General features: G+C 35.9%; 5 protein-coding genes across 11 annotated transcripts; 2 read left to right on the plus strand and 3 right to left on the minus strand.

Moving 5' to 3' along the window:
* Nucleotides 1–7,011: 7,011 nt before the first annotated feature.
* LOC105764553 (protein PLANT CADMIUM RESISTANCE 12) lies at nucleotides 7,012–8,462 on the plus strand. Of its 2 annotated transcripts, XM_052624723.1 has the most exons (4): nucleotides 7,012–7,450; nucleotides 7,535–7,606; nucleotides 7,752–7,961; nucleotides 8,107–8,462. In XM_052624723.1, exons 1-4 carry the CDS (start codon nucleotides 7,306–7,308, stop codon nucleotides 8,199–8,201), a joined length of 522 nt encoding a protein of 173 aa, XP_052480683.1. In that variant the 5' UTR covers nucleotides 7,012–7,305; the 3' UTR covers nucleotides 8,202–8,462. The 2 variants fall into 2 exon arrangements, 1 of the variants encoding a protein (XP_052480683.1); XR_008191688.1 differs by lacking the exon at nucleotides 8,107–8,462 and having other exon boundaries at nucleotides 7,354–7,606; nucleotides 7,740–7,891.
* Nucleotides 8,463–9,125: 663 nt separating this feature from the next.
* Nucleotides 9,126–10,000, plus strand: LOC128035419 (uncharacterized). Its single transcript, XM_052625085.1, has 2 exons — nucleotides 9,126–9,447; nucleotides 9,525–10,000. Exons 1-2 carry the CDS (start codon nucleotides 9,126–9,128, stop codon nucleotides 9,575–9,577), a joined length of 375 nt encoding a protein of 124 aa, XP_052481045.1. The 3' UTR covers nucleotides 9,578–10,000.
* Nucleotides 9,512–14,469, minus strand: LOC105764552 (transcription factor TGA2.3). Of its 4 annotated transcripts, none has more exons than XM_052625083.1 (12): nucleotides 14,001–14,469; nucleotides 13,684–13,790; nucleotides 13,489–13,562; nucleotides 13,182–13,376; nucleotides 12,900–12,974; nucleotides 12,758–12,817; nucleotides 11,979–12,056; nucleotides 11,726–11,783; nucleotides 10,658–10,929; nucleotides 10,312–10,557; nucleotides 10,106–10,230; nucleotides 9,512–9,653 (listed from the first exon to the last, which is right to left on the minus strand). In XM_052625083.1, coding segments are annotated over exons 1-12 (1,359 nt in total). In that variant the 5' UTR covers nucleotides 14,069–14,469; the 3' UTR covers nucleotides 9,512–9,652. The 4 variants fall into 4 exon arrangements, with proteins under 4 accessions (XP_052481043.1, XP_052481042.1, XP_052481044.1 ...); XM_052625082.1 differs by lacking the exon at nucleotides 9,512–9,653 and adding an exon at nucleotides 9,755–10,031; XM_052625084.1 differs by lacking the exon at nucleotides 9,512–9,653 and having other exon boundaries at nucleotides 9,755–10,230; nucleotides 10,312–10,491.
* Nucleotides 14,470–14,619: 150 nt separating this feature from the next.
* On the minus strand, nucleotides 14,620–20,970 carry LOC105764551 (uncharacterized). Of its 3 annotated transcripts, XR_008191916.1 has the most exons (9): nucleotides 20,523–20,970; nucleotides 19,612–20,069; nucleotides 18,901–19,084; nucleotides 18,562–18,786; nucleotides 18,339–18,455; nucleotides 17,647–17,880; nucleotides 16,953–17,167; nucleotides 16,316–16,698; nucleotides 14,620–15,251 (listed from the first exon to the last, which is right to left on the minus strand). XR_008191916.1 is itself a non-coding variant. In XM_052625081.1 (8 exons), the coding sequence occupies exons 1-8, from the start codon at nucleotides 20,583–20,585 to the stop codon at nucleotides 16,512–16,514; spliced, it is 1,683 nt and encodes a 560-aa protein (XP_052481041.1). In that variant the 5' UTR covers nucleotides 20,586–20,970; the 3' UTR covers nucleotides 16,300–16,511. The 3 variants fall into 3 exon arrangements, 2 of the variants coding, with proteins under 2 accessions (XP_052481041.1, XP_012438630.2); XM_052625081.1 differs by lacking the exon at nucleotides 14,620–15,251 and having other exon boundaries at nucleotides 16,300–16,698; XM_012583176.2 differs by lacking the exon at nucleotides 14,620–15,251 and having other exon boundaries at nucleotides 16,300–16,668; nucleotides 20,523–20,969.
* A 2,191-nt stretch (nucleotides 20,971–23,161) lies between these two features.
* On the minus strand, nucleotides 23,162–24,832 carry LOC105764554 (protein ASPARTIC PROTEASE IN GUARD CELL 1). The gene has a single exon (XM_012583182.2). It carries the CDS (start codon nucleotides 24,691–24,693, stop codon nucleotides 23,206–23,208), a length of 1,488 nt encoding a protein of 495 aa, XP_012438636.1. The 5' UTR covers nucleotides 24,694–24,832; the 3' UTR covers nucleotides 23,162–23,205.
* Between the last annotated feature and the right edge of the window lie 2,692 nt (nucleotides 24,833–27,524).

A 27,524-nucleotide genomic window follows, 5' to 3' on the forward strand; every position in this document is an offset into this window, starting at 1 on the left:
TTGTTTATCCATCTATTTGGGGGTGATAGGTAGTAAACAAATGTAGCTTGGTGCTTAGATATTTGAACAATTCCTGCCAAAATCGACTAAGAAAAACTTTATCCCTGTCAAAAACAATAGACTTGGAGACTCCATGCAACTCGTACACTTGGTCCAAGTAAACCTGAGCCATAGTTGCAGCAGTATAAGGATATGCCAATGCAAAGAAGTGTTCATGCTTACTCAATCTATCCACTACCACCAATATAATGTTTTTACCCTTGGACAATGGTAAACCTTCCACAAAGTCCATACGAACAGCTGCCCAAGCTCTATCAAGTGTGGGAAGTGGTTGCAACAATCCTGGATATACAGCATTATCATTATTACACTGTTGGCAAATGTTACACTTCCTAACCCAATCCTTGACATCTTTGGTAAAGCCCTTTCGGTAAAGTATACATGCCACCAATTGCTTCTCCGTGGAATAAATCAAATATGACTTTCCTTATTTCCAACTTACTTCCCACTACCACTTTTCCTTTTCTTCTAAGAAATTTCCCATCCCACGAATACTTGGAATGCAATTGTGGTTGCTACTAAAGTTCCTTACACAATTGCTGGATCTTTGAATCCTCTAGCCCAACTGCTATAATTTGGTCCTAAAGTTTAAACCAAGTTAATATCACACTCTTTAAACACTGAAGAAACTGACCTACCTGCTTATGAGCCCTCCTAGACAGGGCATCAGCAACAACGTTCTGCAACCATCTTCTGTAAACAATAGAGTAGTCATACCCCAGCATCTTAGACACCCATTTCTGCTGGTAGGGTGTGATAAACTGTTGTTCAGACAAGAACTTCAAACTCTAGTGATCAATTTTGATTATGAAATTCCTTCCAACAAGATAGAGGTGCCATTTTTTTACTACTAACGTTTCCTTGTCATAGATAGACAAGGCTTGGTGTTTGACCCTTAGAGCCTTGCTAAAAAATGCCACTGGCTTGCCCCTCTACTGCAGCACAGCACCAATGCCCAAACCACAAGTATCAATTTCCACATAAAATGCTTTTTAGAAGTTAGGTAAAACCAGTACAGGTGCTTGACAGATAGCTTCTTTGAGGTTTTGAAAAGCTATTTGTACTTCATTAGACCATTGCCACTGAACTTCATTCTTCAACAATGTTCTGAGTCACGGGGCTAGACCTTTCGTTTCACAAACCGTGCGGCCTTAGGCGATCCATTTGCTCCAAACTCGCCTAAGTCAGCCTTTACGCCCAAAAGTGAGGATTCCTTAGAATTCCTCCAATGCACCAATTTGTATAGCGGAAGCGATTGTGCCAAAAGAAGCTACAAAAGAACAACAGAAAGAGCGCTCGCAAAGTGTTTGAGTAAATACTCTTAATTCTTATTCACAAAGAATAATGAAACAATTCAGGAGTGAGTGAGTGGTCGAGCCATGACACTATACCCTTGAATAAACCTCTTATAATAACCTGACCATCCCAAACCCCCTTAACTCCTTGGTGGATTGTGGTGTTGGCCAAGACAGAACTCCCTCCACATTTGATGGGTCTATGCTAACTATACCAACAGAAATGACATGGCCCAAGTACTCCACTTGATTGGTGCCAAAATTACATTTGCTCATTTTAGAATATAATTGGTTATCTCTTAAGAGCTGGAAGACCTCCTTAAAGTGCTTCAAGTGTTCAGGCTAGCCCTCAGAGTACACTAAAATGTCATCTAAGAACACTAAAATAAACCTCTTTACTAGTGGCTTAAAAATAACATTAATCAAATATTGGAATCTAGATGGGCCATTGGTTAAGCCAAAAGGCATAACTAGGAACTCATAGTGCCCCTTATAAGTCCTAAATGTTATTTTGTGCACATCATTGTCCCACATCTTAATTTGATGATAGCTTGACCTCAAGTCCAATTTAAAGAATAAGGTAACTTGGCCTAACTTATCCAACAGCTCTTCAATGATAGGAATAGGGAAGTTATCTTTAATGGTTATGTGGTTAAGTTGTCTATAGTCAACACATAGCCTCCATCTGCCATCCTTCTTCACCATCACAACAGGTATTGCAAATGGATTGTTATTTTCCCTAATGATCCCTACTTGCATCATTTCTTGCACAAAATTTTCAATCTTCGCCTTTTGAACTGTAGAATATCTATAGGGTCTCACTTTCACTACCTTTGTTTCATCAATTAGGGAAACCCCGTGATCTTGTAGTCTAGTAGGTGATAGGCCTGATGGGGCTTGAATTACATCTTCAAATGCAACTAACAGTCTTTGCAGCTTTGGATTATTTGTAGAAGTTGGCATAGTCAAAAGTGTATGTTGGTTAGAAGAGAGTAACACGGGGTGATGTCCATAACCCATCATGCTAAAGTATTTCGTTAACTGATCACTTGATAGCAACTGTAGACTTTTAGGTATAATTCCTTGAAGGACATGAGTCTGACCAAGGTAGTCAAACTGCATGGTTAAGGAAGAGAAGTTCCAACTGATAGAACTAAGAGATAATAGTCACTAGATACCCAAAACCAAGTTACAATCTTTTACTGGCAAAACTAAAAAGTCAGTGATGAACTTTGACCCTTATGCCTCCCATTGAACACCCTTACACAACCCTTGGGTGGATGACTTGACCCCATTAGCCACCATAACCTTCAATGTGCTAGCTTGTTCCACTAGTAGGCTCAATCTTCGCACCAATTTGGAGTATAAGAAGTTATGGGTACTTCCTGAGTCCATTAAAATAATCACATCAACTTGGCCTATGTAATTTTGAAAGTTTCATAATGTTATGCCATTGGGATCCTTGGAGGTCATGCAAGGACAACACTGGTGAAGTAGAGTCTGGTTCTTGATCCCCTAGCTCCAATTGCTCATTACAGTCCTGAAACTCCTCAGAATTAGAGCTTTTAGGTTCAACTTCTAGCTTGGCCTGTGCTTCAATTACCAAGTGAAACTTTCGTAATTTAGCACATTTGTGGCTTAGTATGCACTTAGTTACACACCAGAAACATAAAATCTTTCTCATTCTGTTATCTATCTCTACTTGAGAAAATGATTTGACATGATCTTTTTGACCTCCAGCAGCACTTGAATAACCTCAACTAACAAGTTGAACACTAGAAGATAGTGGTACCTTGGCACTAGGCAAGAGGGGTTTAAGTTGCCCCACTAACCCTCATCCAGAGACTCATTTCCTTGCTGGTCTCAGAAGAATACCTTCCACCTGACTAGCCAATAAATAACCCTCTACCAAGGTTAGAGGTTTAAACAACTGCAGGTATTGGCCAATGTCAGGTTTGAGGTTACTTATAAAAACACTCAACACGTACACCTCAAGTAAGTGAAGTTGATTCGACAAGCTGATAAAATGGTCATGAAAGTGATCCACATAACCATGTTGCTTAAGGGAAACCAACTCGAACATAGGATCGAAGAAGGTATCCTATCCAAATCGTTCCTTCAAGCCTCGAGCATACACTTTCCACATCAGCTATTGTAGTCTCCATTGTCTTTGAACAAAGAAGTGATGCCAATCGAGAGCCTTACCATCTAAATATAGCATCACCATCCTAACCTTAGCACCATCTCCCACACACGCCGCCTAAAAAATATCTTTCAACTTATACCACCAACCTCTAAAATCCACTCCATCAAAACGTGGGCAGTCAAGTCTAAAAGGTTTACTAGCTATATCCAACGATGTCTTTCGAACAGTGGCTCCCACATGCCTTAGATCTGGTATAGAAGATATTGTAAGTTGTTCCTTGAGCGAAAATCCAAAAGGAGGACTCCCTAAAATCCCTTTGCCCTTAACCACTCCCACCCCAACGGTACTAGTGGACGATGAGTGACCAAAATATTTTTCAAACAAGGAGTGAAGTTCAGATCTAATCCCACCTTTGATAGTTTCACAGAAGTCCTTCAAACATGAGTCAAGGTTTGGTTGCAATTGAGTGAACTCCTACTACAACAGTCTCATTTTCTTTTGAAGCCTGGTGGTAACTCCTTCGTTGGCCATAAGAATTGAGAGGCTCTGATACCTTTGATGCAAGAAAAAGAAGAAATTCCACAGAAAAGAGATAAAGAAAGCTTAGAGAAGAAAAAAGACTGAAAAATTAGTACTAAAATTCCATAACCAACAACCAGCATTGATTAATGCTTAAAAATGGGAAATAATGGCCATTTGACAACTGGCATATGTGCACCATTTCACTAAATGGTTTCCCCTCTCCAAAACACAACATTTCATTAATTCTAACAAATTTAAAACACAACATTTCACAAGCAAAAGTTAAATTAACAGAATTAACAAAAATAAAAGAAAAAACATCCTCACTCCTAACATACATTAATGCTCGACCCTTGCCAACTTTTATACCATAACAAAAAAATACTTTGTTCTTTCTGTAGCCTTCTACCGCACTCAAACTCTCGTTCTTTCTCCTTAGACTTTAGTAAACCCACCCCCAATTTAGCCCATGTCTCTCTTTTCCTCTCTATCAAGTTGGTGGGTTTTGGTTAGGAAAGTGAAAAGATCAACATGGGGTTTTAAAATGAAAACTATCATCATTGAAATTTGGAAATAGTCGTTGACAAGGGTAAATATAAAAAAAAACTTAAGAAAATCATAATTTAATATAAATTTTGAAATGTCAAAATATAATTTTAGATTAACATGGAGTTTAAAATGAAAACTATCATTATTGGAATTTGGGAATAGTCACCACAAGGAAAATTTTAGAAAAAAAAATTAAGTGGGGCGAAATTTAATTATAAACTTTTAGAAGTTAAAATATAATTTTATTATATATTAATTTATGATTTCATCATTTTTTAAAATAAATAATTTTTTTCATTTTGGGGCCAAAGTATAATATTGTAATATAAATTTATAATTTAATAATTTATAATGGAGCAAAATATAATTATCTATTTTTAAAGGCTCACCTGCACCTTTTTATATTCACCCCTAGTTTTATTGCCTGAGTTCATGATTTTAAGAACATGAGTAAAAAATAAGAGTTTTTTTGTGTTTTCGAATCAATAAACAGTTAACCGATAATTGAAAATCATGATTTTAGAGAGAGAGATTGGTGTTTCTCTGTAACTTAAACAATGAAAAAAAATTAACAAAGGATGTTGGGAAGAAATGAACAAGAACATAACAAACGAAAATTGAGAAAAAAAAAAACTATTCACCTGTAAACAAAAAAGAAATAAAGGGAAAAAAATTAAAATATGATGTCATGTGTCAAACCGGACTACTCCATTAGTTCCACATCAGATTTCTATAACGATTTGAGGTTAATTGGTTGACGGAATGATTTTACATGTATCAAAATGAGAACCAAAAAAATTATAAGTACCACCTTGAGGGATGAAGTATGGTTCGAGTATCAAATTGTATATTAAATTCATAAAATTTTAAACATAATAATTTAGTGTATTTTATGTCAATTTTTAAAAAAATTATGCATTTTACGACTATTTAAAACTTTTATAAATTTTAAATTATTTGTTGATGTGTGATATAAAAAATAATATAATGGCAAGATGAAGTACACGTGAATGTTATACAACTTGTTATACTAACATTGTTAAAAGATATAACTCACAAATTGATACCGAACTATATTCATTTTCCCATCTTAGTACTTAAACTCTTTTTTGTCACAAGTAGTACATAAACTATTTTCCCCAAGTTGGTACCTCCTTTAGTCAAATAGTTAAGTTTATTTAAAAAAAGGCTTAATTCAAAAATTGGTATCTAAACTATGTTATTTTTCTCATTTGGTACCTAAACTATTATTTTCCCAAGTTGATTCATCTATTGTTAGTCAAATAGTTAAGTCTATTTTATATATATAAAAAGTAACCAATTAAAATTACCATGTAACCAAAAAGACAAAAGGTATTATTTTCTTTATATATTTAAAATTATTAAAATTCATAAAAAAAATTTAAAATAGAGAGAACTAATTCAATTGGCTCAATAGGTTTTTTTTAGCTCTATTCAAGTAATTTGTATTGGTTCACGAGCCAATCGGTTCAACCTCATTTTTGGATTGATTCCCAAATACAACCAGTCAATTCAGTCTGGTGCCAAAAACATTGATTTTGATCGATGAAAGAACTTTTTCGATCCTATCAGGTCGAGCAAGTAAGTGGTGAAGTTCAAAAACAGAATTAATCACCTGTGTCTCAACCTCGGGATGGCCAATTTTGAGTATTGTTGGCATTGCCAAACATTATTAAGGAAGAAGAAAAAAAATAGAAAAAATATAAATAGGGGGAAATAATGTAAAATAAAATAAAATAAACTAAAAATATTTTTTAAAGTTAATATGTTGTGACGCTGAAATTTTTTTTAGCAGATATAACATTTTTGTGTAAAATGGGTAAAGGAATAATAGTTTAGGTATCACTTATGACCAAAAAAATTTTAGGTACTAACTTGATAAAAAAAGCATTGTTTAGGTACTAATTTGTGAGTTAAGCCTCTTTTTTATATAGACTCAATGGTTTACTATCAACTTGGGGGAAAAAATAGTTTAAGTACTACTTGTGACAAAAAAAAAGTTTGGCTAACAAGATGAAAAAAGGGCATCATTTTGGTATTAATTTGTGGATTAAGTCTTGTTAAAATATTAATGTTTTAGTCAGCATTTCTATTTAAAAAATAAATTTAATTATTTTTAAAAGATTAATGATCAAATTTAACTTTAAAAACAAATTTTTAAAAATAATGACCAAATTGATAAAAATATATAAAGATTTTGGGTACATTTATTATGCATATAAAAATGTAGTAATAAATTATTAATTATCCGAATTTCAATCACTCAAACATGCGTCTCTCCGTATTAAAAGGGCCGCATTCATCGGTATAAGCTACAACCCATGGCCTCCAATGGAACGGTCTACCGAAGCAATCATAAACTATATACATGCAATATATTCAGGGAGTAAATTAAGAAGGGTGTTTTCCTTTCTGCTAATTGGTTGCATTTTAATTTAGCCTTTCGTTAAATCATGTTTCTGTTTGTAGTTTACAATGTAGATATCTGCAGTTGCATCGCCATTGATGATAATAATAAAAAAACATTTCAATGGAATCAGTTATTCAATTTCTTGATTAAAAGGAGGGTCCAGGTTTTGAGACAAAGAAAAGAACCCAGATTTTGGAACGGAAGAAAACATTGCAATAATGCTTTCGAGAATCCAGTTTTTAATGTGATGTAAGTGATTGGTTTGTACCGATTTATGTTATTGTTTGGAGCAGAGAGCAGCAATGTTTCTTCATAAACCCGAAACTGCAATCCCAGTGTTCAGACCAGACACTGAAGATTCGCCATTTCGAGCATACATGACGACGCAGTTGCCGGAAGGATTGTGGACAACCGGTCTTTGCGAGTGTTACGGAGATGTTCCTAACTGTAATCGTAAAATCTCTTTATTCCCTTTTTTTTTTAAATTTATCTTCTGTATTTAATGTCTGGGTTGTATTTGTTTTGTTGAAGGTTTGTTTACAAGTATATGTCCGTGCATCACCATGGGACGCAATTCCGAGATTATCAATAGAGGAGAAATATGTAAGCCAACTGTTATTTCTATCAAATTTGGTTCTGGTGTAATTTTACATGAGTTTGATAATTAGCAGATTGAGTTGGAATTTCAGAGTGTTGATGCAATAATCTAATATGCGATCATTTTCCTTATTATAAGTTGCATGAGCAGCCTGCAGATCGGCCAGCCTCCTCCACCTTGCTACAGGGGTTGTGCTTTTTGGATGGATATTCGGGTCGAAAAACCGGACCAAGTTGAGGCAACATTTTTCATTGCCAGAGTCACCCTTACCAGATTGGTGCGCTCACCTGTTGTGCATGTGGTGCACACTTTGTCAAGAACACCGCGAACTCCGAACCCGCGGGGCCGACCCCTCCTTAGGTAAATGATATAATATCAAGATTGGAAGATTTCAAGTCCTAATTGTTTTGAACAAATTGATGCAGGATTTGATCTAAATTAATTGTGGATGCAATTGTATCCCAAAACCTTATTAATTATATAAGTTGTATTTTTTGTTTAATAGGATGGGAGGGCAATTTGTCTAAGTGGCTTAAAGATGGACTGACTCCCCCAATTGTGGTACCACGCATGGTAACGTTTAACATTAAAAATGATTGATTAAATTAGTATCATGAGTTAAATAAATAAATTTATCAAAATAAAATAAATTAAACATCTTTATTTTAGAGGAACTTCCGAATCATTGCTATGTTTTGTTGTGCGTGGTTTTTTAAACAAAAAATATTATATGCATCTCCATGTATTTAGTAGATATGGTTTTGGTTGTTTTTATATTAAGGAGACGGAAGCTTGAAAATAAGAGAGGAGATTGAAGATCTTGAGATTCAACTTCCGAAGTGTTGAATGCCAGAGCAGCTACTAGAGCAGTTGGAGTCAACTATAAATTTGTATATGTACACTATTTTTATAAATCTCAAATAAGTTGAGCTTGTAAGACACTATAAATCCTCGTTTTGTCCCTTCAACTTCATCCAATCCATTATTTTGTGGTTTTTAAGTTATATGCATTATTTTCTTCCTTGTAAAGGGGTAGGTTAATAGGGGTTGATCAGCTTTGGGGTCCCAAATATTCAGGTTTTTATGGTCTAACCACTCAACTGATAAGCAATCTAGTCTAATTAACCTGCTGGTATTTTGATACCCTTATTTATTGTTTACCTCTAATTTTCAGCAATAAAAAATGAATCACATACACAATGTATGAACTTAAACTCATTTTTTTAGTAAAAAAAATGGATGTTTTTGAAAGAGAAATGCTTGAAAAATAAAGGTCCAAGTTGTTATTCTAATCCACTTTGTTCAACAAACCAATCCTTGAATAGTAAATAAAATAAAATAAAGGCAATAAAGAGACAGACATGAACTAATGTACAAAAAGAGAGACAATTCAAGTGGTCTTTGGACCTCCAAAACATGTATTGACCCTAAACAATGTAGTTTATCCTCCAGGTTCTACTTATATGTCCCACCCATGGAAATGGGAAACCAACCTTTTCCACTTCATAAGTTTTTCTTATTACCATGGACATGAACAAAGACGACCACGTTTATGAACATGACGAGATTGATGAAGATGATGTTTTCTTTGCTGAGATTCAAAGACAGATTCTACTTTTAACAGCAGATGACGACGATCATCAAGCTGCCGGAGCTGGTGTTAACAACCCAGGATCAAGAAGAAAAGCTGTTGAGAATCTCTCTTCTTCATTCCACCATGGATGGTATTTCAGCTGGCCAGAAACCGACTCAGTACCAACTTGGCTTGCTAATCTATGGAGAACTGGCAATGGAACGGGAGTATTCATTCCCCACATCACCAAATCTACAAGACGCCACAGGCCAGGTATCATTTCGAGTAAATCATTTATCTTCTATTTTTGTGCAGATTTCAGTGACTAACATTGACCCGGTAACTTGCAGGAAGGAAGGATAGGCGAAAAGTTTACAGGCCAGTGGAGACCAAACATTCATGAACAAGCAAGATGCAAAATCAACTGCCTGGGAGTTCAACATCGTGGTTCATAATATCTTGTTTCTTGTAAATAACTTCTGTGGATCATTTCCATCATTGATTACATTAGACATTGTAATATAAAGATATAGCCAATCCAGAGAAAAATTGATGCTAATATGATATGTGGATGGTTAAATACTTGGAAGCACTGAACTATCTAAGTTAGCATTGCACTTAAGGTGATTACAAGATGGTCAAAGTTTTGGAAGATTTGCCTCACATGTGAGATTACTACACACAATCACAAACACATTTTGCTCAGATCCTACTTAATATACAGCAATCGTCTAAATTACTGCCATTTCCATAGGCCAGTGAGTGTAAACCACAGCAACCAAAATTTACATTTCACATTATGCTTCACCATCCAAGAATCGTCAATGGGTACCAAAAGGTGAAATAGGGAGAACACTCTGTGCAAAGCATTAATGCAGTCAAGTTGAGCTTTCATGAAATAAAATAATATCAGTTTCTAGGTCGGGCTAACCATAAGGAGCTAAGTGCCCGGAGCCGAGAAGTGTAATCACTAAAAACTAGAAGGGCTCGGGCTGCTTGGCGTGTGGTCAAAATCCGATGCATTTGTTGCAGAGTTTGCTGCCTCAAAAGGTCAGCCTGGAAATTGAAATGTGACCCTTGTAAGAAACTGTTAAGCACATAATTTCATAGTTACCCAATGGGCAAGATAAAAAGTACCTGGTGAAGGAAGTTCTCCAATGTGGCAAGTTTGCCCATTGCAATTGCCATTTGGCCCATGTAGTCTGCAACATTTCCAGAGGCAGAAGGACCCAGAGATGCAGATGAAAGTGTGTCTACTAAAGATTGTTGCAAAGCTTCCATTCCTTGTGATAAGGCATCTTCAGCCTGTTGAGACGACTGCTGCAGATTACATATGCCCATTAATTGTTGGTCTGTCAAAGGCTCTAGGTGGTTTCCAAGGATCTAAGTTAGAAGATCAAAATGTCATAAACCAAAACAGATAATATTTTTCAAAACACATTAAATTATGATAATAGAATGAAAATATCCAATAATTGATCACCTTCAAAAGTTCGGATGAACGAAATCCTCCCAACCACATAAAGCACCTCTCTGCAGGTGTTTTCCACATACCAGATAGCATGTGAAATACATCTGCCTTGGCACCAATGCTTTTTAGCCTGAAAACCTCATCATAATGTGCCATGACACCCCCAACAAGAATGCACAATTCATTATCCCCCATATGAGAATTTACAGCTGATCTTAAGTCATTTATCAGTCGTTGATGTTCATCAAGCCAGCGACCATATTCCATGTCAAATGCCAGAGCAGCTGGAAGCACAAATAAGGATTTCCCACGTAAGAAAATCAGCATTCAAATAAACAAAACGAACATGTATTCTCCATAGTAATCCACACACTAGCTTCCAACAATCACTAGAACTTATAGCAACCATAAACACTAACAAGACCTAAGATATAGAAACTTTTGCCATAACATTTATGAGCCAGCACCAATTACATACATTTGAACAAAAGGTAAAGGTGTTTGTGCCTTTTACTGAAGACAAATCAAGCTTGAAATGCAAGCAAAACTACAGATCATAACAATTGACAAATAAAATATCTTTTATAAGCAATTTTCTTTGTCTACTACAATCGAGCTCCATCATTTATGCCACTCAATTACTTCAGTTTTGCTATAAGCCAACTCAATTATCTATCTTTTAATATCCATATGAAGAACCTTAGCCTCATTCAATCAAATTGTTAACAATCAAATCTTGTGTAGCCTTCAACGACTCTTATGCAAACACCTATCTTAATTGGGTTAACCAGACTTCAATCATTAATGAACAGTATCAATCTAAGTATCTCCAAATAACCAGCCATATGCTTTCTCGATGTTATGATGCCAGGAACCAGGTAATTATAAGTTATAATTGTAGGGAAATTACATATATATGAACTGCAACAGAGGGAAGGTTGAAGCCACAACTAAATAATTCTACCAACCTTAAGTACTCTGAACCACATTCTTTGGGGATACTTTTAGAGGTGTAAATCCAAAACTAGTCAACAGTTAGAACCATGACTCGACAGACAACAGTATCTAAAATCTCCTCACCATTTCCCGCAACTGTATGGCCATGGTCCCCAGAAAGTCCAGATGCGATAAAAATACCCTACATTAGAAAAAAAAGCTGATCAGGAACAAAAATATTTTGGTTTAACCACCAATAATAAATATGTCAACCTTTGAATCTATGCCACTGGATTAACAAAAACAATAGAAGGAAGAGAAGGTGTACCCCGAACAAGAGATCGTAAATTTCCACTCTTAAACCACAACCTTCAATAAAAAGAATTCATTATCATACCTGCTGCCGTGCCCTTTGAAGCTCTTGCTCTAGTTCTGTAAGCCTGAGTCGACTACTCTCAAGCTGCTGGACATAGGCCTATCCAAAAGGAGGTAGAAGAAAACTGATATTTACATATACCAAAAGCCAAAAATAAAGGTAACAAATGAATAAACAATGAGAGGAAATAAAAACAAGTACTGCATTTCCATAAACATCACTAGAGTCATGCATTAGTAACACCAGTTGATAAGGGTTAAAGTCACCAACACTTCTTTCTTTCCTTTACTAGCCATATTCTAACCAAGATGTAGAATATGCAAAATATCAAATATAACCCTTATATATATGCATAGAAGGACAATTAAATACATTTTCACGGAGAGAAATTACATCTGGTAACTTCTACTCATGGTACATTCCCAATGACTTAAGCCACTAGGGTACGTACTCAGCCACCTCCGTTAGATTGTTTACCTACCATTTCAGAAATATTTCTAGTTGGATTTAAACATTTAGGAGCGCACTTAGGAGCCGGCCTTGCTTTCAGACATAATGCACAAATGAAGCAGTGAAACTGAATGCAATGCATCCTACCTTTCCCCTAGATTTATAAGGCATCAACTTTTCAACTCTTCGATAAAGTTTATAGGAAGTTAAAACACTACAAAGTGTCAATGTTATTCCCAGCTTTCATGGTTCACAATTCAAGGCCTATCAGACAGCGCATGTATCCCATTTATCAAGCATAGATAAGAAAAATACAAACAATAATAAAAAACAAGAAAAATACACATTACTTTTTTCCTCAATCTACTCTTCCTTGCAGCTTCTCGATTCTGAGCAAGCCTGCGAAGTGTCTGAAGGGAAAAACAAGTAAGAAGCTGCACAGATGTCAAGTAGTAAAATTGACTGCACAGCAACTTTGGTAATGTTAACAACCTTTTGATCACCACTTTTTGACTTGGATTGATCCACCGAATCCACCATTACAGCTCCAAGTTGAACTCCATGAAGCTATAACACCATTAAGAATTAGCAATCATTATCAGAACCCAGATTTAAGAGGCAATGACTTATGACAAATAATTATGCTTTGCAACCATTCTTTTTTATCAGATTTCTTTGGTCAGTTAACAAGTTCAAGCCAGAACATTTTCAAAATCAGTTGGAAAGATGATCAGTGTCAAACCAGATTTGGGGTAGAACAAACAGAGACATAACCTGGTTTTTATGGTCAGTGTCAACATCAGTAGAAGTGTCAGTCTGTTGGCTATTATCGGCAAGGCCAGAGTCAGCCCAGTTCTCAATATGGCCATTTCCCAACGAGGCACCAAATGTTGCGCCCTTCTGGTACATGAACTGCCCTGTATCCAAACACCCCGTTCCACTTGAAACTATCGCTGTTGCACCAATGCTCTGAGGGAAAGTAAAACCATTTGCAAAGAGCGTCATCAAAACTATACGAAATATATGCAGCAAAGGCTTATCACTTACGTTCAAAGAGATAGGTTGGTAGAGGGTTGAGTACCGTGTTCAAGGCGCCATAGTGCAAGGTATTTGCAACAACACCAACATTGTTGGATTTTAAACTAAAAATGGAGCCTACAAGGAATTATATAAACAGACAAGGTAGTTAGAGACGCTTAAAATCCCATATATTAGTTAAGAAAAAGGGAAAAACCCAGATTTATATTTATATAGATATAAAAAGAAGAAAGTATACTTGGGCTTAAATCAAAAGCATCATCGTGATGAAAAGCAGCAGCGGGATGATCAAGCTCTCCAAGATCCGGGAAACGCGTCTGGTTACGGCTATTACAATCGTCTCCTCTGTTTCCAATTGAAACAGACACCCAAAAAGTAAGAAGAACAAAGCATGTTTCTTTCAATGTACTACAACAGGGAATATAAAGCAGCCACCTTTCCTTTCTTTTTTTCCTTCGACATACATATAAAACTATAACAGTATAACCATTGCCTTGTAATCAAAGACATGCCGGTTCATCCCAAGACGGTGACTTTAAGTGAAAGTAAATATACCTGAGAAAGAAAGAAGAGTGGCAAAACATGTCTGGGTTAGTAGTTGCGGCAGCTTTGAAGCTCTGCATTTTTCCTTCCCTCTTTTTCTATAAAGTGCGACTCTGTTGCGTTCCTATGAAAGGAAGGTAGAGAGAGAGAGAGAGCAAAAAAGACAATGAATGAAGTGGGAGAAAATCTTCGTGAGAAGGATCTTTAATGGAGGAAGGGGATATCGTATCAGTACGGGTTTTCCTTTTTTAAATTTTGGTTGATATGAGTTTTAAGAAACACATCAGGGTCTTTTTTTTTTTAATATAGTGTTTCAGAGTTGGGATTTTAGCTTCCCAATAAAACCCCACCGTTTTCCTGCATCATTTCCTCATTCTCTCCTTGCTGTGCGTTTGTTCCACTCTCCCTTTCGTCAACTTTCTATAATTTTGCCTCTGCCAAAATACTTCTCTTACATGCTAAAAGATTTAGCAGCCAACAGATATGTCTCAATTTCAGTTCATTATTGTGATGCTTTTGTATCCATTCATAAAGCTAGTGACTTATTCATTGTCAGAGTTTTAGTTAAAGAGGGTTACTTAATCCAATATTTTTGAATTAGTAGCTTAGAGTCATTGTTCTTGGCTTGATATACAACACAACAGTTATCAAAGTAGATAAAAATTCATGATCAAGAACCGAAATTTGAACCCTGACACTACAGTGTGAGGCAGTTGGGAAAAGCTCCCATACAACAGTGACCTTACTCTGAGGGGAAACGCTAGGCTTAATTTCAGTGTTGAGTAAGTACAAAGATTAAGTATTTACATGCATGCACCAAAAATACTATAGTAAAGACTAGCAATGCATTTGAGGCTGGTGTCGTGATCTTCATTTTTGCACGCTCTGTACGTACGAGTGAGTAGTAAAGAAGCCCACTGCCCAAGACAAGAAACTCCCCTCTCCCAAAAGGCCAAAACCCTATTGGTCATCTCTCTGCCGGGCATATGAGATGATTCTTTCTTTGCTCTAGACTTGATGAAGAGGAAGTGTGTGCAATGCGGCTACTGGCTGTTTTAGTAGTAGGCTCAGGGAAGGGAAGAGCTAGCTAAGGCTGGGATTCCTTTTCTTCTATTATTATATTCTTCTTATCTCTCTCTACAGTAGACGACTCTTCTTAATAGCCCTGGGGAAGAGTGTCTGCGCGGCTTAATGATGTGACGGTGATGAGATGTCATCCAATAATTTAATTCCGCCTAACAGTACCTTCTTGGTCTTTGCCTTCTGAAATGGAGAAAAATATAAACATGAACTTTAATGAGGAAGAGGGATTCAATTCCAACAAGGGGGTTTGCTTGAAAGCAACAACTTGGTTTATTGTATTGAAGGGACCAAGCCCGGCCCCCGCCCCCCCAAAGGCAGAAGAGCAGGCTATATTTATTGTTTATCTATTGATAAGATTTTGTTGTCTTGTGGTTGTGGTTATGTTAATAAGTTTATACGAAAAACATAATAGTAACGTTTCATGATCTAATATTAATGTGATTCTGAGTTCTTCTGACAGTGATAGGAGAGAAAAAAAAACATTGTGAATTTATGACGCATCTGATACGGCAATCATACAGTTATGACGTGCTTTGGTTGGGTTACTTTCTTTGGGGCGTTTTATTTATGGGATTATGTTATGATGTACTACAAAATGCAGAGTTTAAAAGACAAAATCTTTTCAGCCTGGGTCTTGTCATGTATGTATGTATGTGTATTGTCTGTCACGTGAGAGAGACCAGCCAAGGAAGGGACTAGGGAGGAGCTTCCTCTCCTTCCCATTGGGAATTATGTGAATACCTTCTGATTAACCTACACCTTCATTGTCTAATTCCCATATGCAGCTACTGTTTTAGCACTCTGTTTAGTTTCCATTTTCTTGCTAATTTAATTTGTACGTAGGATAAGGATTAGTAGCATCTTTACATTACACTGCTAAGCTGAGTGGTGCTTGCTTTGCCTTGCCCAACTTCTTTACTCGTTTTTCTTTTTCAATTAGGACTATAAACTTAGGGGTGTTATTACCTTTTCTTTTCTGGAGTATAGTTATTACTCTTCTGGTTTATATTTGGGTAGACAAAATCAAGCCATACAAAATGAGTTTTGCTCATCAAAAAATATTAATGCACTCTCCTGACATGGCTGATGATTATCCAAGTTTGACAATTAATGAAAATTAAAGAAAAAAGAGACATATCATAACAATATTGAGTGTTGAGGTGTGGTTTAGAATGAAGTTTTAACAAAGTGATGAATTGATCTCGTAACATTTATTAAGAGAAATTAGTAATGAATAACTTTACCTTCTTTAAAAGCTGTAGTATCCAAAGCAAAGCAAGGGTGATATTAATAAAAGAAGCACTCTCCTCAAAGTATGCGTACAAAAGGAAGAGGCGTAAAAGCAAAGGAATCGGAAGCTGTATTTGTTGGTTAACCATCATCAGACCAATTGGCAAAGCACTTCTGCATCTAAACGATGGTTGAAACACTCATGGATCCTCACAATTCATTTTCTCTAGTGTATACAAAAGGTAAGCTTGTGTTTCGCCCCAATATCTGTGCATATCCAGCCCCAGGGTTCAGCTCCTCCACTTTTTGCATTGATATCCAACTCCTATCTGAGTGACGCATGACATGAGCCTTGACCTTCTGACTCCTAAACAAAGCCGAGCCTTTAATCAAGTCCCTATCAAAAGCATTATTTGGAACATGGTAAAAACATTAAGGCTTTGTTCCCTTGGCAAGTGAAAGGAACTTTCTTTGCATTTCTATTAGGACCATTTCCACCCATGTTCTCTCTACAATATTCAATGAACTCCAAAAATATACTAATAACCTGCTGGAACTTTCAACAAATATTGAAGAAAAAAACCATTTGGCAAGTACACTATTAAACAAACTCATCTATATTTGGAATAGTAATTTTAGAGTATGAATTACACTTGATGGAATGTATCTTGCATGTGGCTGTCAAGCTGGTTCTGAGTCAATACTTCCCTGGCTCGTGCACTCCTATGTTGCAGACGCTGGTGCAGCGTCTCCGACATTTGGTTAAAGAACTGAGGATCCCATCTTCGAATCAAGGAAGGGTCTTCTGCATAACAGATGTATATAGATGTAACGGCACTTTCAACAACCACCATTGCAAGTCCCACCTGCACCAGGCATTTTGCATACCTTAATCTCCAAATAACAAAGGAAGTGAGAATATAACTGATCCTAAAGATTAATTATTAGCAGTAATATAGCTTAAGTACATGGTTTATAACAATCAGTTTGTTATTCATACACATGAAAAACCAACAACTCAAAGAAAAACCACTAATAACTTGAGCAGAAATTTCCCATTGACTAACATTCAGTATTTCTTATATTGAAAGAGGACTCTGCTATCTTACAGGAGTGAAGTCACATACAAACTGCAAAAAGACACTAGAAGAGGTGCGTCTACTTTAGAAAGAAAGAGGAGTCAATTTGTCTAAACAGATAAGGTCATTTTTACTGCAAAACAAGGGTGAAAAAGGGAAAAAGAAAACATTGCTGAAGATTAACCCTAAACCAAAATAGGCAACTAGGATTCTGATTGTATTACCAATAGGAACACATATAGTTGAAGAATAGAAAATGCACTAACCAAGACCATTCCCATCAACATTGCAGTTGACCCCACCATGATCACTCTGTCCCTCCAAGTAATCCAAGTCCAAACACCAGCACAAGTTCCAGTGATAAGACCACCCAAGATAGTACCCATCAGCAGAACAGCACCCGAACAATCATAGGCAACTAGTGCTTCAACTCCAGTTGACTGGAATAACTCCCAGGCATCCCTTGCCGATCGGTTAAAACCTTTCCCATAAACAGCTATCTGGTAGGACCAGAGCATGCAAAACCGTACTATAGTAATGTAATATTCCAGGAACTTATAACAAGAAGCACTTTATATAATATTACTATGTATCATGCGAAATCAACTGCTCAAATTTTTTTTTTTTAAAGAATCTCCTTTGTGGCTAAACATGTCATCTACCATCCAACTACACAAGGAAAACAAAAAATTCTCTTGCCTAGAAAATTCATAGGATAAATGGACACGTTTCAAATAGGAAGAATCACATGCAACAAATTGACCTAAAATCCTTGGATACCCCTTCAATCAAAAAAGCAATGTCTGAGACTCTAAGTTACAATTCTGATGTGCCCCTAAGATAAACAAATGCCGTAAAGAAGTCTATATCCGTGCTAAATTGAAAATGTCGCTACAAAATGGACAAAAGAATTATCATATACATAAGAGAGGTTACCAAGAGAAAGGCATAAAACTACCTGGACGTAGGCATACTTGTTGAAAAATCGAACAAGGGTCTCCACAAGCTGAAACAAAAAATCAACGCAGCAAAGCAAGCACTCATTGTTGCCAATTTTGGACCGGAATCCCCTGATCTAAAATGCATTTGGAAATTAAATAATGAAAACCGGAAGCATTCATTTGATTCTTGAGTATTAAAATAGTGAACCAGTTGAAAAAAGTAAATGCTGGTGTGCTTACTTCCCATCGCAGAGTCCGAATAGCAGCTGTGAAAAGTGACCCGTAACAAATGCTTCCAAAGGATGTTGTTACAGCATATCGTAGGGATTTCATCAATGAGTTGGGAGGCATTGATGAAGCATTTCGACCACCATGAAGAAGCACGAGAAACACAAGCCCAGACACTATAACATGTACAGTATTGCAGAGGACAGCACCAGTCCAAAATAAGCTTACAGAGAGAACCTGCAAATATCGGTGGCACATTACTAGCTTTATTAATACTTAATTGACCATTTTTCTAATAGCAATCATTGCAGCAACAACAGACGGAATTAAGGGCAAAACTTGCCAGCTCACCACAAGAAGCCACCAGCGTCCTAGGTCACCCCTGCTTGAAGCCACCACACCAGCCGCTCCAAAAGACCATATGCCCATCCATAAAAGCAGGACTGCCATAAATGCATATGCTACTCTTGTAACTTCAGGAAGACTCCATACCAGTTTAACAGCTTTTTGCAAGACCAGCATGGTGAATGGAAGTCTGTCAAAAGATAAAGGGGAAAAAAATCTAGTCAAAGCAAACTTCATAAGATCTGATTAGACATATTGACTCCTCTCTCTAAAGGGAAAAAATCTAGTTTGTGTGGACTCAGTTCAGTGACCCTTCTTCTAATTCTACTACAGGTTTCTCAACTATATAAACCAAGGCTCCAGTACATTATTAGAATTAGCTACTTGTTGTCAATACTAACTATCAAAAAAAAAAAAATTTAACATTTCAAATTTGTAAAAAGGTAATTTCAGATCTCAATAGAACCGAAAAGTTGCTTCATGTGAAGATTGTTACGACAGAAATTGATCAATTTATTCAATTTTCCAAAAAATGGAGTAATTTCTATACAAACAAGGAAATATTTCCGTCAACAGATGAAATTAATAACAGTCATTAACAGATAAAGACTTGTAACCTGCTTCTTCAATCTTTATACAACATACAAGACCAAGAACCAATAAGTCCTAGAAGAAACATCTCATAATTACCAAAAAATTAGTAGTCCTAGTTTATACCTGTCTATAACTGCTATAACATACAAGAACTGCAGCGCAGCACCAGTTGCAAAGGCCACGCCCCAGAAAAATTGTTCGCACCAGAAACATAAAACACTAATCACAGCAAGGTATGTTGTCAAAATATGAACTGAAACCTTCATCATTTGGTTAGCGCGTGAACCAAGCAACAACAACCAAATACATCCAAGACTGGTACCAACCCCACCGGCAACAGCATACTTGGGCCAATAAGTCTCCGTCAATCCGTTATTATTCTCCCAAAACCCTTCAGTATATCTATCAATGTTTAGCCTATCTGCTGTCTTAAACCTATTGAGTCCAAAAATGGCGAGCAAAACTCCTAACACAATCAAATGAATTATGAATATTGCTAACCAGAAAACATCACGCCAATGACGCAACTCTGGAGAAAACGTTTGATCAGCATCTATAATTCTTTCATTCCTCCCTACATTCTGAAACCAAAAAGAAAAATGCAATAAATTTAGAGTACACAAATTTTATCAGTGATTCAGTCATTGACCTTAAAAACCAACAGGAAAAAAAAAGTTTCCGATTATAAACATATTCAGACTCACGCTGAACAATTAAAATTGGTAGAGCCATTAATTGCTAGAATTTGAGACTTCAAACTCAACATAAACCACTAATTATTAGTCTATATCAAAACCAAAACAGAAAGACTAGTCATATGACGAAAGAAAGACAACGTAATTGAACAACTAAAGATCATGATTTTACTTCAGAAAAAAAAACTTGGGAATTCAGATTATTAGTTTGTTGTACAAAATTGAAGTCAACAAGAAATATAACTACTCCGTGAGAAAGAAAAAAAAAAGGTAGAATGTTTGACTAATGGGACAGAAAATTCGACCAGAAATGAAGTGAAATAAATGGTTGAGGAATACCTGATCGACGGTGGCGATGGAGGCAGAATCAGAGGAAGAGGAAGAGATGTTAGAGTCGCTCATGGAGGAGAGAGAGGAGAGAAACCCTTTGCTGGAATGGGATTAGAGCATTACGTTTTGGGTCAATTCTGAAAGTTGAAGCAAAGGTTTTGAGCTTTATATATATATATGTGTGTGTGATCAACTACAACTCAAGACTTTGTCAAAGTCGAGGAAGAAAACGTGAAGAAGGTGGTTTGAAAACAACAGTGAAAATAGGAGGAAATGTGAATGGGGTAGATTAGGGTTCTTTTGTGAAGAAATTTGGGAAGGATTGCGAGGAAATGGAGGAGGGATAGGATTAATTGTGGCTCTTGCTACTAATAACTAATTAAATTATTAATAACTGAAAGTTAATGAGAAAGTGAAGTAGTAAGAAGTTGTTGATGGCGGATTCGCCTGTTTGTAGATCTTTGCGTTGCGTTTGGCGGTTGCGGCGCTCTTCTGTCTCCCTCTTTTTGTAAAAATTTGTATTACACATGCTACGTCAATTGGCAAAAAAAAAAGAGTAAATTTAAATCAAACGAATTTAATTAAACTAAAAAATGTAAGTACTAAATTTAAATAATATGTATATACAAAAACTAATATAGTAAAATTTGACACCTACTACCCATATTTTTCACAAAAATATATAAATGGCGTGGACTAATATAATTATTTTGATATATACACTATACTATAAATATCATTTAAATCTTAATTAACTACAATAGGGTGTTTTTGCTTTTATATATTTTTAATAAACCTAATTAAAATTGGTGTTAATACTTTTATATTTTTAATATTATTACATAAACTTTTCACTCATATTATTTGTATATTAATAATGTTGGTATCTCAAGTAAACTCGATACTTAATCAAAAGTAATGAGCTAAGCCATCACTCTCCTATGATCCAATTGTTGAACTTTTTCATGTTAAATAATGTTAACTATCAATACAATATTTTAACATGTTACAATGCGAATTACAAAGTAAGTAAAATACCTTTAATTTTCTTAATTACATATACTTACCTATTTGAGTTTATTTTTAGCAACAATTTATTTTATTTTAAATTAGTATACATTAACTTTGCGTTGGTTTTCACATAAAATCACTAGTATTTCTTAAATATTAGATGATTATATTTCAAATTTAGACATAAAAGTATTATTATGGTGAAATTATAGACTATTAAGTAGAAAAGATAAAGAAATGTTAAAAACATGTATACAGGTAACAAGAAAATGCTGATTTTCTATTTATCCAATATAGTATCTTCTTTCGTTTTGTCCACTTGGCAGGCTGTCCATCCCCGAGAAAGGCAGAGTTTACAAGTGTATTTCCGGGAGAGATTTGGGCTGTAGCCGACAAGAAGCAAACCCATTTGTAAAACAGATAAGAACAGCACAGAGTATCCCAATTCCCAAATATTCCCTATTTCCCATGCCATCTTATTTATTAATTAAAGGCAAAAGAGAAACTGTGGTTTGGATGCTACTTACATTTCTTCTTTCCACCTTCAACAAATTTTTGTTTTAATTAATTTCAGGATTCTCTTTGTCCAACCCTTTTTTGCCCTTCCAATATTTTGCAGTTTTATCCCATTTTATTCTTAATTTTGAATGTTGTACCATTAAATGAAATTGGAGTAAACTGAATTCCAACGTAGGTTGGGTGTTGAATATATCGGATGCCATAAAAAAAAAGTTATATTCTTCCTCTCAATACTTCATTACACTTTAATTTGATCATTTTTAGTTCATGTGTTTTTCAAAATTTAAATTCTAGATTCTCACCAGATGATAATTGTCAACTTGATTAAGTTAAGTTCCATTATTTCTAAAATCTGATGCAGCAAAGATATTATCATATATGCGATGCCATGTCAATTTATTATTTCCACATAAAAATCCAGCTAATGGATCAACAAATGTCATTTTTGTCGAGACTAAAACTTCAAATTTTGAAAAAAAATATAAGGACTTAAAATGATCTAGTTGGAGACAATTGAATAGAAGATTATAGACTAAATCTATAATTGTACGCACGGTATAAAACTAGTAATTAAACTTAATCAAATTCAAAAAACATAATGACTAAAATTAACTCCATTAAAGAATATTAACAACACTTAATACACGATGAGTGTGGGCGTGCAATTCGAATAATTGTCCTCATATTAGACTTCTAAGAAACCTTACAAAATTGAAAGGAAACCATAAATCCATCAATGTTTGAAAAATTTGAAGTCAAGCTAAAAATCCTCTCTTTTGTTTAAATATTTAAAAAAGAAAAAGGCATCCGATGCAGCCAAGTAAGCACTGACACCAAAGTAAATTATGTTTGATACACCAAACCGCATCTTTCTTCTAATAAACAAACTATGTAACGGTCATATCAACGATCTATTAAGTCTCTACTGTTTGCCCACTGTTCTCCTCATGCATTCAATTAATTTACTATGCATGCCACTACTGCCGACATTGATAACCTCGCCGCCTACCCCGTCAGTCGCGACGCTAATCTTAACAATTATTGAGAAATTGAAATGGGCTCACCGCCCAAGCGGCAAAAATCTCTTTTTTTCTTGTCACCAACGTGAAAATCGTAAATAAATCACAAATAGGCCAAATATTTCCAATAAACTTAATTACTTTTAACATTTGTTGGGCACAAATCCTACGCGGGAGTTACCCAGATCAAAACCTACACGCGTCCCCTGTTGTTGCACGTTCCCAATGATTGACAACGACGAGGACGTTGGCGCAAACGCGAAACAGAAGGTCCCAACGGAATCAACCGGTATCATGTAATTCTTAGCCGGTAACGGTAAAACTTTACCCTCTGGGAAGTGAAACGACAACGTTGGCACATCCACGCTACTCTTCGTAGACAAATTGTAACACGTGTCAAACAACGCCACGCTATCAGCTGACGGTAAGTTCTTTGTCCCTTTGGCGAACGCATCACGGAGAACATTATAGGTGTCGCTCTGCAACCGTGTCACGGCGGTTCCCGAGTCGATGATAATCCCACCATTACCTGACTCGTCCATTTGGAATGCTGACTCAGGAATCGGGAGCAACTCGCCACCCACACTGATCCCGATTAAACCAAGATAATAAAACGTGTCTAGCTGGTGGTTACGAATTAATGGAGCTGTAATGGTGTTAGGAGGGAAAGACGAATCGAATTCAAGAGTGGATGCTGAGTCAGAGTCACGATCCACGAGACAATAGGAGAAACTACTTGCATTAAGCTGGGAGGTAAAGGAGAGCGGGCCGCCACCGAGACCAAGCAAGCCTCCCGCTCCAACAAACAACCCTTCGTTATTATGGCCACAACCAATGGCTACATTGTTGACAGAATCCGAGCCGAGGGTGATGGTTTCGGTGACAAAGTCACCCACAGTGTAAGACCCGTCACCGTAGGAAACCTCGTAGACGCATGTACGGTCATTTCGACATTCGGAATCGTCAAGGTACTTGCATTGTTGGGTGTCGCACTTTAGCGGAGAGTAGGAAGACGACAAAGATGGCTCGAAGATTGGGTCGGATTGTTGGTAACAATCGGCGCAGGGTGCGCATTGTACCCAGTTGACGTCACTGCCCGTGTCGAGTACCATGTATACTTGACTCGGTGGTTTCCCGATTCCAACTCGGGAAAAGTACTCACCACTTCCTTGACTCGAACCGGACACAATAGGACCTTCCAGATCCTCAGGTCCAAATTCCAATCCCGTATCAAGGGGTTTGAGATCTGACCTTGAAATCCCGTTGACAGCCAGATTCAACCGAGTGACGAGCGAGCTGACTCGAGCTGAGTCACGCTGGAGTCGGGATAAGGTTAGCGCTTTGTAATCAAGGTGGGAGCTTTTATGCATAGAAAGTCGGGGATGAATTTGAAGGGAGATGGAAGACGGAGAAGAAGATGGAGATGAAGCTGAGAGGCTTTGGTCCAGAGGAGTAAATGCTGGCTTCTTGGTGGGGTCGAAGGAGAGGACATTTTTTGTCTTCACAAGAGCTTCAGCGACGTCGAGAGCTGTGGTGGGTTGAGGAGTTTGCAGCAAACTACGAGAATAGCCAACAAATGGAGCTGTAAAGAAGAAACAGCCAGCGAAGAGAAGAGCAAAAAGAAACCCCATTTGGTAAAAGCAAGAAAGGAAGTGGGAGGTAATAGGAACTGGTGATATGGTGGGTTTTTATTGAGAATAGAAAAAGGATAAAGGTTTGAGTGGGAGCTAAAGAGAAAGGGTGTGAATTAGTATTTATCCAACCAATGCAAAGCTTTGATTTGTTTTGACAAAGGTAATTTTAATTCATGAGGGCTGGGGCTGGGGCTGGGGCTGGGGGCTCATTACCTTTGCGTGGTTAGCAATGTTGATTTTTATCCCGCTTAATAAGCAGGATTTAGAGGCTTTTGTTTACCATCTCCAAAAGGGGGAATCCAATAATCCATGGCTTTTGCTTCTCGATGTCTGCATCCATCACGGCTTGGTGGACCACTGTTTCTGTATCAATCAGATCCGTGAAACTTCTGAAATTTGATAGCTAAAGCGAATGAGGATGGCGTCCACAAAGTTTAATTTAAGTTCTAGTGTTGGGATCTTAACACTTTCTCAACAATACTTAAAGTAAGTAAATAATATGTTATCATCAGTTGCTTTAAGTTTATGAAATGTGATGATATTCCCGTGCATTCCATGCTCATGATTAGGGTAGCATCATTTAGTCCAAACTAACTTTTCTCTTTTTTGGCTATCAAACACTGGAGCAGTGGACCACCCGCCCTATGCCTTCCCATCCCGACGGGTTACTAGTGGTGGGGACGGAATGTCCCGTGAAGTTTGCAAGTTCCCAAATATTTCACTACATTTATTTATACGCCATATTTTTCCTTAAACGTGGGATTACCCATTTTCGACCAAATTTACTAAACCAACTCAATTGTTTTAATAGATTTTGGTTTGTACCATTTTTCAGTTATGAGTTCAGTTTAGTTGATTATTTCTATTTGTTAATGATTTTTTAATTTAAAAATTAACTTGACCGAAAATTCCACTTATTTTATTATTTTTAAATTATTTAAAATATACCTATAATATATAACATATAAAATAAATATATAGTATTTCAAGCCCAATAATTCAACTTAATAATTAAAGTCGGTTAACCAATTAAACCAAAGTTAGTTCGGTTATATCGGTTCTTAAGCTCTAATTTGATCAAGTTGATTTTGTATATTGTGGTCAACTAAGTCAGTTTAATAAATAATAATAATCGAACCAACCAAAAAGATCGAATGCTCTCGTCAATGAAGTTTTTGCTTAATTAGTGCCGTTGTTGCAACATTTTAAAATATGAAGATTAAAAAGCGCTTAAATATGTAATATTTCTTTTAAAGCAATATATTTCAAAGGGTCGAGAGTTATTTAGTTTAAGAACTTATCAAATGAATAATAGAGTTGGTGTCACCAATCAATTTAAAACCAACTCATTTGGAACATAATTAAAATATTCCTTCTATTTAAAAGTAAAAAATATATATTATGAGGGTTTTTAAAAATATTTTTACATTTTATATCAAATTTGTAAAAGGAAAACAATATAAACTCAAGACAAATCCACTTTAATTATAACGATTCATTTTTTAGTAGTGTCGAAAAATTTAGTATCGAGGTTGAACAACTAAAGTCGAGTTAATTCAAAAAAAATTAATCGAATAATTAAAAATAAAATTAGTTACTAATTAATTAAATACATTACTTAGTATAGTGTCGGGACTAAGTTGTAAGTGATCTCAACTATCAAAATTAGATTAGGAATTTAATCAAGTCCTCAATATAACAACCCGAAAGTCAATGATGTCGGAAACTGTAACACCCCAAATTTGTTTTTGTCGTCAGATTAAGGTTACGTAGTATTACGACATATATTGAAACAATTAACATCATTAAACTATTCATATATTAATTTAAATATCAATAATCAAAACTAAATATTATTCATAGCATAAATACATTTACGGGCCTAAAATCAAGTTTACGGGGCTCTAAAAATAATTTGGAAACATCCGGGACTAATTTGAATCAAAATAGAATGAAAATTTTGAAAAAATTTGGAAACGAGTCACACAGCCATGTGAAAGAGACCAACCTATGTGGCTTCAAACATGGTCGTGTAACTAACTGTGATCGGGAGAAAAATCCTGCACCTAAAATTAATAAGGTACACGACCGTGTGGCTAGGCCGTGTGTCATGACAACCCATATCCCATGTCGTGTGCACCTTAAAAAGTTTCCAAAACAAGGCAAACTTTCATCCAACACTTAAGTACAAAGCCAAATCAAAATCAACGATTTTCATACTTTAAAAACGCATTCCAACAAGCCTAAAACATGCCAAAACATTCAACCTAAGTGTCTAACCAATGTGTCCTTATTGACACCACAATTCAATTATCAAACTAAATATACATTTCATACCAAACTAATTTGCAATCAAAGTTCTCAAGTCCAAACATTAAACATATAACAGCCCGATCTTTCGTGATGCCGGAAACAGTGGTTCAAGGCCACCAAATCCAGCGAGTAAGCTCGTAAATTTTATTATTCAATATTTACGAATCAAATGTGGTTTAAAAAAAATTGAATTAGTAATTTATGTCTTATAATGAATTATTAGATTCAAGTGATAAAACATTAGTTCAAGTGGTTTTAAAAAAAGAGGTATCGGGACCTTGTTTCTATAAACCGAGCTGTAAATATTTTTATAAATATTTACGAAGTGTCATTAAGGTAGTATTAAAGTTTCGTTTAAAAATTTTAACGTTTCGATAGCTAATTAATTAAAAGGAATAAACTGAAAAAGATGCAAAACTTGCTAATTATAATAATAAAGTGACTAAATAGATTGATTAATAAATAAAGGAGGACCTAAATAGAAATTATACTTAAATTAAAAGATTATGTGGCAT

Source organism: Gossypium raimondii, chromosome 12 (assembly GCF_025698545.1).
Source record: "Gossypium raimondii isolate GPD5lz chromosome 12, ASM2569854v1, whole genome shotgun sequence".
NCBI lineage: Eukaryota > Viridiplantae > Streptophyta > Magnoliopsida > Malvales > Malvaceae > Gossypium > Gossypium raimondii.